This window comes from Dioscorea cayenensis, chromosome 4, assembly GCF_009730915.1.
Source record: "Dioscorea cayenensis subsp. rotundata cultivar TDr96_F1 chromosome 4, TDr96_F1_v2_PseudoChromosome.rev07_lg8_w22 25.fasta, whole genome shotgun sequence".
In the NCBI taxonomy this organism is placed as follows: Eukaryota; Viridiplantae; Streptophyta; class Magnoliopsida; order Dioscoreales; family Dioscoreaceae; genus Dioscorea; species Dioscorea cayenensis.
This window is the reverse complement of record NC_052474.1, coordinates 8681516-8694003: the sequence shown is the minus strand read 5'-3', so window position 1 is coordinate 8694003 and position 12488 is coordinate 8681516. Positions and strand designations below refer to the sequence as shown.

General features: G+C 37.9%; 2 protein-coding genes across 2 annotated transcripts; both read left to right on the top strand.

Annotated features, from left to right (window-relative positions):
• Window positions 1–270: 270 nt before the first annotated feature.
• On the top strand, window positions 271–7252 carry LOC120258796. The gene is made up of 8 exons (XM_039266230.1): window positions 271–395; window positions 1536–1597; window positions 2425–2633; window positions 3118–3260; window positions 4278–4380; window positions 5482–6021; window positions 6362–6699; window positions 6790–7252. The coding sequence occupies exons 3-8, from the start codon at window positions 2471–2473 to the stop codon at window positions 6925–6927; spliced, it is 1425 nt and encodes a 474-aa protein (XP_039122164.1). The 5' UTR covers window positions 271–395; window positions 1536–1597; window positions 2425–2470; the 3' UTR covers window positions 6928–7252.
• Window positions 7253–8594: 1342 nt separating this feature from the next.
• On the top strand, window positions 8595–12438 carry LOC120258794 (pentatricopeptide repeat-containing protein At4g02750). Its single transcript, XM_039266227.1, has 2 exons — window positions 8595–10134; window positions 10756–12438. Exons 1-2 carry the CDS (start codon window positions 8620–8622, stop codon window positions 11560–11562), a joined length of 2322 nt encoding a protein of 773 aa, XP_039122161.1. The 5' UTR covers window positions 8595–8619; the 3' UTR covers window positions 11563–12438.
• Window positions 12439–12488: the final 50 nt, after the last annotated feature.

Here is a 12488-nt window from a genome sequence, read left to right as displayed (position 1 = left end):
CTCCCATCTCGACACGTCCTCCAAATTCCCAATTTTAACCACGTGTCCATCTTACAGTGGTCCATCTCGCATCGCATTCAGCGCATAACCTCCACACGTGCGAAAGCAAGTGATGACTCGGCAAGGAAGCATCTACGTGTCCTAAGGGGAACGGCTGTGGAGTACTTGTGGGATCGAATCTGGGCCGTCCGTAAGGGATCTCCGGCGAGGCGTCGTGTTTTGGCCCCGTTGGGTCGTCTCTCACTTGAGGACTAATATATAGAGCACCATTTCAAGGATCCATTTTTCTCCTTCTTTCTCTCTCACTTTCTCTCCCCCTTTTTCTCCTCTGTTTCGATATCGATTCAGGCGAGCGTAGAGAGAGGATTAGGGAGGGAGGGGAGCTGCATATATGGGTATGTGATTCTTGGCTTTTGCTATTGTTTTTTTTCTTTTTCGTGTTTGTTTTGGTCGATTTTCGGAGAAATTTGGTTGTTTTTGGGCGGAATTTGGGGTTTTGAATGGAAACTTGTAGGGGTTTTCTTGTTTTGTTGTAGTTTGGGTGGAAGACGAGGTTTTGATGGTCTTGTGGTTATTGGGTTTTAATTTCGTTGCTATGTCTCTGCTTTGCGATGGTTTTTGGGGGAATTTCGGTTGATTTTGGATGGGATTTGGGTTTTTCGATGGGAAGGTGAGAGATTTTCTTTTCTTGGTGTAATTCGGCTCGAGGACAGGATTCTGTTGCTGTTTTGAGGAGTAATTTTGGTCCTTTTTAATTGTGCTACTGCTCTCAGGGTTGATATTTTGGGGCTTGATCGTTTGTAGGCGAGCTTGTAGTATGCTACTGGGGGGAATTTAATTGGGTGGAGTTCATGTAGAGGTTTAGTGGTTCTAACTGTGATTTGATTGTTGTGAGGTTTATATTAGTTCTTGTTCTATTTGGGGGATGACATCTTATTCTCCTGGTGATATTATTAGTAAAAATTGAGGCGGGATTATGCAATTATTGCCAAATTTGTGATTTGATGGTGAGTGGATCCTGAAACTATGATCCCAAGGCTTCTTAGAAAGAAAATTTACGATCACCATGCTACAGAGGTCGATCTTTGTGGTTGTAGGTGTAAATGTTTATACAGAACTGTGGAAGGCTAGCAATTATGGATTTTGGTTAAGAAGGTTAAGAGATCAGGAATGTTGCTGTTTTTACTTTGATAATGAGACACAAATCTTACATTTTTTAGAACCATGGTCACGCATGCAAAATTTTTTACCAGATATTAATACTTTCTTCTTGAGCTATATATGATAGCCTTCATGTACTTTTAGTAAAATTTATTATAGTAATCAAACTTGTAGATTTCACTGATTGCACTTAATGCCTTAATTTCACTCTGGCTGGTATATTCGTTTTTGTCGTATCTATATGTTTTAAAACTAATTCCTTTTGTTGTACTTGTGGCATCTTGGATTCCTTAATGTCACTCTAGCTGTTCTAAATATTTTTGTCGTATCTAGTGTATTTAAGTTAATACCGTTTGTCGTACTTGTGGCATCAGGGTAAGGGTTACTTGTAAAGAATTGCTGTAGAGTCCAGGAAAGCAAAGCATTTGAAGAGATGGTATTGACTTCTGATCTGTCACTGGATATATAGACTAGCCATACAACATAAATCTGGTTATTCATCCATCTTATTTTTCTTATCCTTTCTGTTTCACCATCTTCAGTTCATCATGAGCATTTTGTTAAACTATAACTAGCTTTATATCAATGCGTCATCTCCATCAGTCAAACAAGAATTCCAGTTGTTATTTTATGTTTCATGTTATCCATAAGAACCAGAGTTTAGTGCAGATTAAATATATCCATTATAAATGCTTCAAAGGATTGTAAAGATCAGTTAGCAAGAGTTGGTCAATTATTTCTCTTTTCATTCCTATCAAACCTAATGTTTTAAAGACAAACTTACTTCTAAATTAATGGCCATGTCTTCCCTTTCTTGGCTCTTTTGTTATTCTCATTTCTTCTTGGCATGATTTTGCATTTCCTGGGAGATAAGGTTCTATAGAATTGGATAACCAATCAACGTAATGGTTGATTAGCTGCAATTTGATGGTTCTGGGCCTAGTGGAACAGTAGGGCACAAATGATGATGTTCAATCAGCAATGATGGCGTCAAAGATTATTAACAAAATCATTATTGTATTTCCTATTTTCCAGAAAGTAGAGGGAGAACTTGAATTTATACTAAATTTTCATACTGAAGACTCTTGGTAATATATTCAAGTGGTATGTAGATGATCAAAGATTAGAAGAGTATAAATAAACCAGTGGCTTTCTTAAATTTTAGTGATTTGGACTTATTTTTCTTATTATGCATTTGGCCTGAATTACCTGGCTAATTTATTTTGATGACTAATGGAAATATTAAGTTTGTCTTAATTGCAGTCGGTGTCTGATTGGTGGAATTGCTGTATATATTAGTCAGAACTCCATGCCAGCAATTAAAGTGAAGAGTAGACCAACTATGGAAGGTGTAGGACAGAGTCTTCATTCTTGTTGTAAGTCTGGTAAAACATCGAAAGGTTCACGTCTTCAGGTCAAAGCAACTCAAACAGAAGCAGTGCTGGACACATTTATTCAAGATTCTTTTGATGGTATGTTTTCTATTAATCACAGACATTTTAGCTAGAGCCTCATACTAGTAAACATCTGGGCAAGTTCTCTCCTAATATTGTATTGCATGGGCTTTGGTATTGTGAGTTTTTGATGGGCCCTGGAACATCTTAGCTGGTGATAAGCAGACTATGTACAGTTTCTATGACGTGCATAATAGCTTATATCCAATTTTATTTTTGTGATTTTTGTTTCTAACAATAAGAAAAGGAGAGGAAATCCCACATACAGATGCTTGTCGCCTAAATTAGAAATTTGCGATGCAAAGTATGGTTTATCTCTGGATGCTCTTCACCAGTTTGGCTCTGTATATTATTTTTTTGGTTTAAGCTCCGGATGTCCAAAACCTCTGTTATCTACATCTCTATTACGCGTTCAATTCTATATGTAACTTGGCATGAGTTTCTTGCAAGATTACTCACCTGATCTACAAATTTAAAGCTTTAACGTGTGTGCCTATTACAGTTACCTCCAATGTTAAAGAATTTGACCGAGTTGTAAACAGCAATGAAGCTTGTGACTACCAAGACTTATTTGCTGGGGATTCAATTGAATTGTCAAAACTTCCACCATCGTTATTATGTGATTCCATGTTGAATGGAAGAACAGTAAGATAACTTTTCTTTTGCTTTTTGTTTTTCTTTTTTGTTTTTTTTTGGCACTTATTTTCTTTCCAATTTAAATGCTGAAAGCATGAGCATTCACACTTCTTAGCTACTGCCAGTAGAATTCTGTAGAGCATGGGGCGCAGCTTTTTTGAGCCAGAAGAAAATGATGGATAATTGTCATATAACTGAATAATGGAAGAGAAAAGAAAATTTTGATAGACATGCCAGAACTCAGAAATTGAGAAGCATATTCTTCTAGGTCAACAAGGGTGATAGTGTTCCTTTTGAAATGATTTGAGTAGTTTAGTTTGAAACAAACATTCATCTCTATTTAATACTCAAATAGAAACAATCTGCCTCAATAGGAGTTAGCTAATTTTTGGTTTTCTCAATTCATCCTTATTATCATGTGGCAACTGCTGGGCACCTGAGGCATTGAGTTTCATAACACCTATTTGGCGGATATGCTGTTTATATGCTATTTTTGTTCATATCTCATGTTTTAGATTAGCTTATGTATTAGTAGTACAGCACTTGGGCTAGTGTTCTGTTCCATTACTACCTTGATTGGATTCCAGATAATTAATTGATTTTTGAATCATTCTTTGTTTCTTCTTCACTAGTTTCAGTTTCTGCTAATTTCCGTCCCTAAAATTTTCTATTTTAACATTATGATCATACCATAAGATTGCTCCTATACATTGAATAACTTCGTATGTGGACTGAAGCTAGTCATATATGAATAACCTAACTTTATATATTTATGATGGCCAAAAACCTGTTCATGCCTAATATGTTTTAGTTCTTGGCATGCATTTTGAATTTGGATTGATATTTGCATTCACATATGACTACTTGCCTGGTCATGTCTATAATGTTCTTAACATTGCAAGTTATTCACATGCAATATTTAGTTAATGAAGGTTATGCCTTGCTTTGTCATACCTTCACACCTTACCTTATTGTATATTGTATATAGTTACAATTTTTATAGATAAGAATGGTTACATTTTGCAGGGGTTAGAAACAATCACATCTCCATCTATCCTGCAGACGATCTTCTCTCCAATCTTGATGCCTGAAGATTCTGAGTTCAAAATGATTGGTATAAATAATTCAGGTAGGAAGGCATTTGTATCAAGTTTCGACGTGTATTCAAAATTATCATCTTTACTTGGTCTATGACTTTCAATATGCATTCATTTGATACATTCTCATTTACCATTCTGAATCCGTCTTAAAGTTTGTTTTAGATTGTTTAGCATTTTATTCTTTCACAAATTCTGGCATGTTTCTGCATACGAGACAGTCCTCCTGGTATCAAGAATAGTCTTGCTGATGTAGACAAAATGAGTGGCTCAATAAGCATGAAACATGCCTGAATTGAACCTAGGCTTCCTTTTTCTGTTCTCTACAAGATCTTTTTGCTTACCAGGCTCTGTCAATGTGAGCACACCGAATCATGCATCACGTAGATATTAGTGTCACGGTGTCATTATATGAAGTTCTTTCATAGGTTGGAACAGTTTCAACATTTATCCAGAAATGCTAGTATGGATGCTGAGCATGTATTTTACTAGGTCACTCGAAACAACATGACATGTAGATAGATGCATAATCAAAAGTGAAATATTATTATTTTTGGTGCAAATCTTGAAGCACTCAATTAAATGTGTCAGATGAGTTCATATTGTATCCATATAAACATCTTCAACCTTTCTGCCTTGCTATACACCATATGTTATTTATACTGGTCAGTTTTGAAGGAAATATTCAATTTTAGGATGTCAGATCGTATCCTAGCAGATAAAGTTGTCATGGTGCTGACTAAGGAGACTTTATCGTTAAGTGTTTCATGTCAACTGCACAGTGGTTACTTATGCTAATTTGAAATCATTATTATATACTAGCTACTTTATTTGTCTAAACTTAATGTCTGTGCTCTGGCTATTCATTACTTGCAATTTATTGTCAAAATTTGCATCTTATGGCCCTAGCAAGATGCGCAAGGCAGGGCAACTTCAAATTTCTTATTATCTTCACCATGATCAAGGTGGTCAGACTATTTTCCAACTTATCATGATGTGATGGACATATTAACGCCTTTTTAACTTTTTTTTTCCTTCTTCACAATGTTACAATATTTTATTTTTGATTGATCCTCCAATAGGAGGAAAATTATTGATCAGCCCATGAAGCATAACATATTCCTGCTTTGCAGTTAGAGATGCTGAACAACCTGCTTTGCCTCTTCTTGTTGCTGATGAAAGTGATGATGGAAGTTGTCATTCAAGAGACCTTCAAACTTGCAGTGTTTCAGATTTCTTCATTTGTGAGGGTGCTAATGCTTTGACTTTCGACGGGGAGTTGACATTTGCTGATGTTATGGACGTTACTTGCCCTTACTATGAACAGATAAATGATGATATACTGTTAGACACATCTGAGAAATATATGAAACTCCCATTTCTAGAGTCAACAATAGAAACAACTAATACGCATGATGGGACCTGCATTGAAGACGCTGTGGTGGACTCCGATGATGCCTACCTGTATCTAGCAATTCATCAACTAAAATCATCTGACCAGGAAGGTCTAGCTTATCACTCTGGTGATCTTGCAGAAACTGAATGCTTTGATCCACAGCTAATTTTCAAAAATTTACCTGATTTGCCTGAGGCAGTTTCATCCATCAGGCCAATTTTGTTACCAAATGAAACACAGAAAAAGAAGTCTATCACTCTTGTGCTAGACTTGGATGGTATTTCTACTCAAAACTTATTATTTTTATGATTTATCACTGCTAGTTTTTTTTTATTATTCTTTCAATATTTTGAACCTCTACCTGCATGCTTGCCTTGTTAGACAGGTAGGCTCTATCAAGCTTTGTATAATTTGATTGCCATTATTAGATGTACTATTAACCATTCCCTTTGTATAATTTGATTGCCAGTAGCAGATATAAGATTAACCATTTTTCAGTTTGAGATTCAAAAAATAAAAAGCCAAATAACTTGCGGCTGTTGAATCACTTGACTAACAGTAGTTGCAGTAATGTTAACATTGAGAAATTTCTATTTCACTCAAGGTTTTCTTTGCAGAAACTCTTGTCCATTCTACACTGGAGCCTTGCGAAGATGCAGACTTCTCTTTTCCTGTATTTTTTAACCTGAAACAGCATATGGTGTATGTGAAACGGAGACCCTACCTTCAGATTTTCCTTGAGAGAGTAGCTCAAATGTTTGAGATTATTGTTTTCACCGCAAGTCAAAGCATCTATGCTGAACAGTTATTGGATATTCTTGATCCAGACAAAATGCTAATTGGGCGTCGAATTTATCGGGAATCATGCATTTTTTCTGATGGTAGCTATACAAAAGACCTCACTGTTCTTGGAATCGATCTAGCAAAAGTTGCCATTATCGACAATTCTCCTCAGGTAAACTTCCATGCATAAACTTTTAAATTCACAGTCTTGGCTAATGATCATTAATGAAGACATTGTCATGCTGTTCTTTATTTGTTTCAGGTTTTCAGGTTGCAAGTGAACAATGGTATACCTATCATGAGTTGGTTTGATGACCCATCAGACCATGCACTACTTTCATTACTTCCATTTCTCGAAACCTTGGTTGATGCAGACGATGTTCGTCCTATAATTGCATAAGAAATTCGGCAATGAAGTGTAGCAATGGTTCATTAGCTTAGTCTATTGACCTCTCATCAGTTAATTCAAATCTCGGCTATCTTCTCTACCCATTCTCACCCCAAATGAACAGATGCATTATTAGTACCTTAAAACTTCTTTGAGTTCATATAGTTATGGTGATTTAGCTATAATTACTTGCAAAGGTTGATGTTATATGATTTATGTGGATGCTGCTAATCCTAATTGGCTGTAAATTCCCTTCTACCTCTGTTTCTGCAGAAGTGTGTGTACAGGAAGATTATATTTCTGAATAAATTTGTTTGCCATTTGGTTTTGATGATCATTGTTTAGAGTATTATCACTTTTTTAATGTTTACTTGGCTAGTGTCCACTTCATTTTAACTCCTGTTTTTGTTGCTTTATCACCTGAAATAGATTATCTAGATTTTTACTGTTCTCCCCTTTTAAATGCCTGAAATTGTTGATTACTATTAGAAAAAAAAACATTAATTTGATTTATCCCCTCCGGTCACAAAAAATAATGAATAATTTATCTAATTTGAAGTGATTTATCCCTTTTTTAAAAAAAAATAAATCTCATTGTCAACTAATTATTATTATCTATTGGACTGGCGTTGTTAGTTGTTATATGTAATTCCACATTAATTTTAACATATAAAAGAAAAATAACATCTACATATGCATATATAACACAATTTTATTTTAATTTGATTTATTTTATTTTATTTTTGAAAAGGTGGATAAACCACTTCAATTAAGTAAAACAGGAACATACAAAAGCCACCAACCCAGGTGGGACAGACAAAAGAGTACAAGAACCACTATATGTGGTTAGGTACACATACAAAAAAACCCAAATGAAAAGAAGGGACAAGGGCCATCCTTGCCGTCGCAGCCACAGTCACAGCCAACACCTATTCCGTACTCTGGTCAGGAACCTCCTCTGTCGGTAGCGTCGCACCAGCAACCTCCACCTGAGGGCCAAGGAAATCCAAGCTCCTTCTAATAGTAGACAAATCATCCTCACACCGCATCCTCTGATCCTCAGACACTGGAGAGAACCAAGATAAGAGCATCCTATCAATTTTCAGTACAATGCAACACGCAGGCACAATGTTGTCATTAAAAATACAATCATTTCTAGCAAGCTAGATGTTCCAAACAATTGCCTTCGCGAGAAGGTCCCCAAATGCTCTCTTGGCCGGAAGCCAGTCAAGCCTCCACTGACCCCAGAGATGTCTCATAGAGGTTGGAGCACTAGAGAGCTGAAAGATCCTAGTAAAGTAATCCCACACGAAACTGGCAAAAGGACACAAAAAGAATAAATGGTCCGTGAATTCAATCCCAGAAAAGCACAACGCACACAAGTTGCTGTTGGCAGCCTATTACAACGCTTGTTGGTTAGGTTTTCTAGTGTAAGAATACGATTTTTCCAAGCTAACCAATTGAAGAGACTGATTTTCTTAGGGCACCCACTGCGGCAAAAGAACTTCGCAATCGGGCATCGCAGCCCCACCATCGATTAAAAAATTATACAGTGATTTGACAGGGAAAATCTCGTATAGTTTGATTTATTTCAAAATTTAAAGAAGAAGCAAAAGAAATTTCAAAGTTTCCAGGGGGTACATAGTAAAATCCTCCCAAACAACTTAAAACCCCCGAAACCACTCTCCTCGGCGGAGTAAAACCATGCGCGCCCTTTCCAACGTCTTCGCGCGCTTCTTCCACTCCGCCGCCGGCACCGCTACCGCCGGAGCTTCTTCCCGCCAAATCCATCCCTCACGAAGTACGAAGAAGAAGAAGAACAAGAAGAAGGTTCACAAGAACACGAAGACGCCTCCCAGTGACGCCGAGATCATCAGATGGAACAAAGCCATCTCCGAGCACATGCGCCATGGCCGCTGTGATGCAGCGCACCTCGTCTTCGACTCCATGCCTCGCCGCTCCACCGTTTCCTTCAACTCCATGCTGTCCGGCTACCTCTCCAACAACCTCCCGTCTCTTGCCCTCCGCCTTTTCGACTCCATGGCCTGCCGTGATCTCGTTTCCTATAATGTCATCCTCCATGGTCTTGTTCGCTACCGTGGCCTCTCTTTTGCACGCAAGCTGTTCGATGAAATGCCCCTTAGAGACATTGTCTCTTTTAATACTATGATCTCTGCCTACGCGCGCTGTGGTCATGTGGATGCCGCCCGTGAATTGTTCGACCAGATGCCTGAGAGGAATAGTGTGTCTTGGAATGGTGTTCTGGCTGCCTATGTGCAGAATGGTCGGATTGATGAGGCTCGATTATTGTTTGACTCAAACAAGCATTGGGAGGTTGTTTCCTGGAATGCTATGATCGCTGGGTATATGCAAAAGAAGCGACTTTTTGAAGCTCGTGAACTTTTTGATAGAATGCCAGAGAAGGATGTTGTGTCGTGGAATACTATGATCTCTGGTTATGCGCAGAGTGGGATGATGGCGGAAGCTAGGAGGTTGTTCAATTTTTCTACTGAGAGGGATGTATTTACTTGGACTGCAATGGTTTCTGGGTATGCACAGAATGGGATGTTGGATGAGGCCAGATTGGTTTTTGATGAAATGCCAGAAAGAAACTCAGTTTCGTGGAATGCGATGATTGCTGCCTATGTGCAGCATAGAATGATGGATAAGGCAATGGAATTGTTTGAGTTGATGCCTTGCAGGAATGTGAGCTCGTGGAACACAATGATCACTGCTTATTCTCAGAACGGGATGATTGACCAGGCACGGCTTCTCTTTGATGAGATGCCAGAGCGGGATTCTGTCTCATGGGCTGCTATGATAGCAGGATATTCTCAGAGTGGGCGAAGTGAGGATGCTTTGCATATCTTTATAGAAATGGGGCGAGTGGGGGAGAGGATGAATAGGTCTTCGTTCACTTGTGCTTTGAGTACGTGTGCTGATATTGCAATCTTGGAGTGTGGTATGCAGGTGCATGGGAGGTTGGTTAAAGCAGGGTATGAAATGGGTTGCTTTGTAGGGAACGCGCTTCTTGCGATGTATTGCAAATCTGGGAGCATAGATGAAGCATATGGAGCATTTAAGCAGATGCCTCAAAAAGATGTGGTTTCTTGGAATACTATGATTGCCGGTTATGCTAGACATGGGTTTGGCCAGGAGGCACTGGAAGTATTTGATTTGATGAGAACTACGGGAAACAAACCAGATGACATTACACTGGTAATGATTGCCACAACCTTCATAACACCTTAATAGTCATTTAGAACAACCCCTTCTTATTTCTCAAAGTTGAACATTTCATTTCTAGTTTTATTTCAAATTTAAATCTTTTTAGAGTTTAGAGTTCCTGGTGAGTCTTTTATCAAATATGTCTATCAATGCAGAAATTAGATTCTCATGTAATGGTGAATTCACTAACTAACATCCTCACAGTTTTCTTATCACACCCCAAGTCCTGACTGTTATTTTATATTCCAACCTGGAACTTAAGAACTTGATGATTAGAGAATACTGGGGCTTTTAATGGTTTACGTTATGAAGAATTTAACTGTTAACTGACAAACATGAGTTTGGTGGTTATTCATTGGCAAGAGCCTCAAGACACCCTCAAAACTATGTATGTTTTAGTTTATTATTATTTAGAATGTCTTATTTGAGCTCCATCAATTAGTTTCTCTAGCCAAATTTATTAAGCATGATCATGAACTTAGAAATATGTTATTGAAGATACATTAGATGCACTTCAGTTTCCCTGACTTCATTTAGTTACTACTACTCTTAAAGGATGAATACCATACTGTGTGAAATAAAGGTACTTATCCCTGTCATTTGTTTTGGTAGGTTGGAGTTTTGTCAGCATGCAGCCACGCTGGTTTGGTAAATAAAGGAATCAATTATTTTTATTCAATGCATCAAGAATTTGGTGTCACTGCAAAGGCAGAGCACTATACTTGCATGATTGATCTTCTGGGAAGAGCAGGACGGTTAGAGGAAGCTGAGGCTCTTATGAAAGATATGCCATTTAAACCAGATGGAACTATGTGGGGTGCTTTATTAGGTGCCAGCAGGAAACATGGTAATACTAAATTAGGTGAGAAAGCAGCTGAAAGGATTTTTGAGATGGAACCTGATAACTCTGGAATGTATGTTCTTCTTTCGAATTTATATGCTGCATCTGGTAAATGGAAGAATGTAGGAAAGTTGAGATTGATGATGAGGGAGAAAGGTGTGAAAAAGGTGCCAGGATTCAGTTGGATAGAGGCGCAGAATAAGGTCCATACATTTTCTGCTGGTGATTCTATCCATCCGGAGAAAGATAGGATCTATGCTTTCCTGGAGGAATTAGACATGAAAATGAAGAAGGCAGGTTATGTATCTGCCACAGAAATGGTATTGCATGATGTCGAAGAGGAAGAGAAGGAACATATGCTTAAATACCACAGTGAGAAACTTGCCGTTGCATTTGGTATTCTGAATATGCCTCTTGGCAGGCCTGTTCGAGTGATCAAGAACCTTAGGGTCTGTGAAGATTGTCACAATGCTATTAAGTATATATCTGCAATTGAGAATAGGTTGATAATTTTGCGGGATTCTAATCGGTTTCACCATTTTAGTGGTGGATTATGCTCGTGTGGTGATTATTGGTGAGAAGAAGTGGAAGGATATTGCTTTGAAATTATGAAAGTGGCCAAGCTTATCTGGAAACAAGACTAGGCATTAATTTGACGAAGTTCTGAAAAAACACTAGTTTGGCGCCATCTGCATGGATTTTGCACAAGAATCACATACTACTTTTTGTGATGGCAAGCCAAATGTCGAAAACCAGAACTAGTCTGTGAGAGAGTAAGGAAAAGGGTGTTTGAAAATTTAGAAATGTTCACTCTTGCATGACACAATATCCTCTCCAGAACCATCTTGATTCAAAATCTGTAGAATAATCAGTGGGAAACACAAAGATAAAGAGAATCAGAGCACCAGCTGCCAAGTACAGTAGATTTTCCTCCTTTCAGTATATTTCAGTAGAGTTGGCTTTTGGTTTTGATGCTATTAAAAAAAAATGTGATTGAAGAAAGTGAGGAATAAGTTATTTTTGTTCCCTCAGTTAAACATCCTGAAACACATTCCATAATTGGTGACAAAGGCTCTATTCACCAAACCAATATCAGATATCTCTTTTGGGGGCCGCTATCCTTATTCCTTTATGAACTTGTTTGGCAACAAGAATATTGGATTAGTGAATTTCTGCAAATTTGCAGGAATTTTGGTGAACTTGAACAAAAATCTTGAATATATCAGCAGAAGGCATATAAATTCTGACAAATGGTCGTCACGTTCTTTACTTTGGATATTCTGCAAGCTGAGATTGAGACAATAACTTACGAAGGAATTGCATACATCATGTTAACAAAAGCAAACCTATCAATTATTAGCAAACGATGCTGTGGCATGTCTGATCTGGCATTCTCTGATGCGGCTTGCACATCAGTTGAGTTAATCACATCACTTGCTGAAAGTAGGATCATGAAACCTCACTGTCAATGAACCTTCAACAATCAATCATCGTCTCATTCCAA

Bases quoted from the DNA above. Each gene is read 5' to 3' on its own strand.
- LOC120258794 (XM_039266227.1), top strand. From the start codon at position 8,620: ATGCGCGCCCTTTCCAACGTCTTCGCGCGCTTCTTCCACTCCGCCGCC. The intron at 10,135-10,755 runs GTAATGATTGCC...TTGTTTTGGTAG, and splicing joins AACCAGATGACATTACACTG to GTTGGAGTTTTGTCAGCATG.
- LOC120258796 (XM_039266230.1), top strand. From the start codon at position 2,471: ATGCCAGCAATTAAAGTGAAGAGTAGACCAACTATGGAAGGTGTAGGA. The intron at 2,634-3,117 runs GTATGTTTTCTA...TGCCTATTACAG, and splicing joins TATTCAAGATTCTTTTGATG to TTACCTCCAATGTTAAAGAA. The intron at 6,700-6,789 runs GTAAACTTCCAT...TATTTGTTTCAG, and splicing joins TTATCGACAATTCTCCTCAG to GTTTTCAGGTTGCAAGTGAA.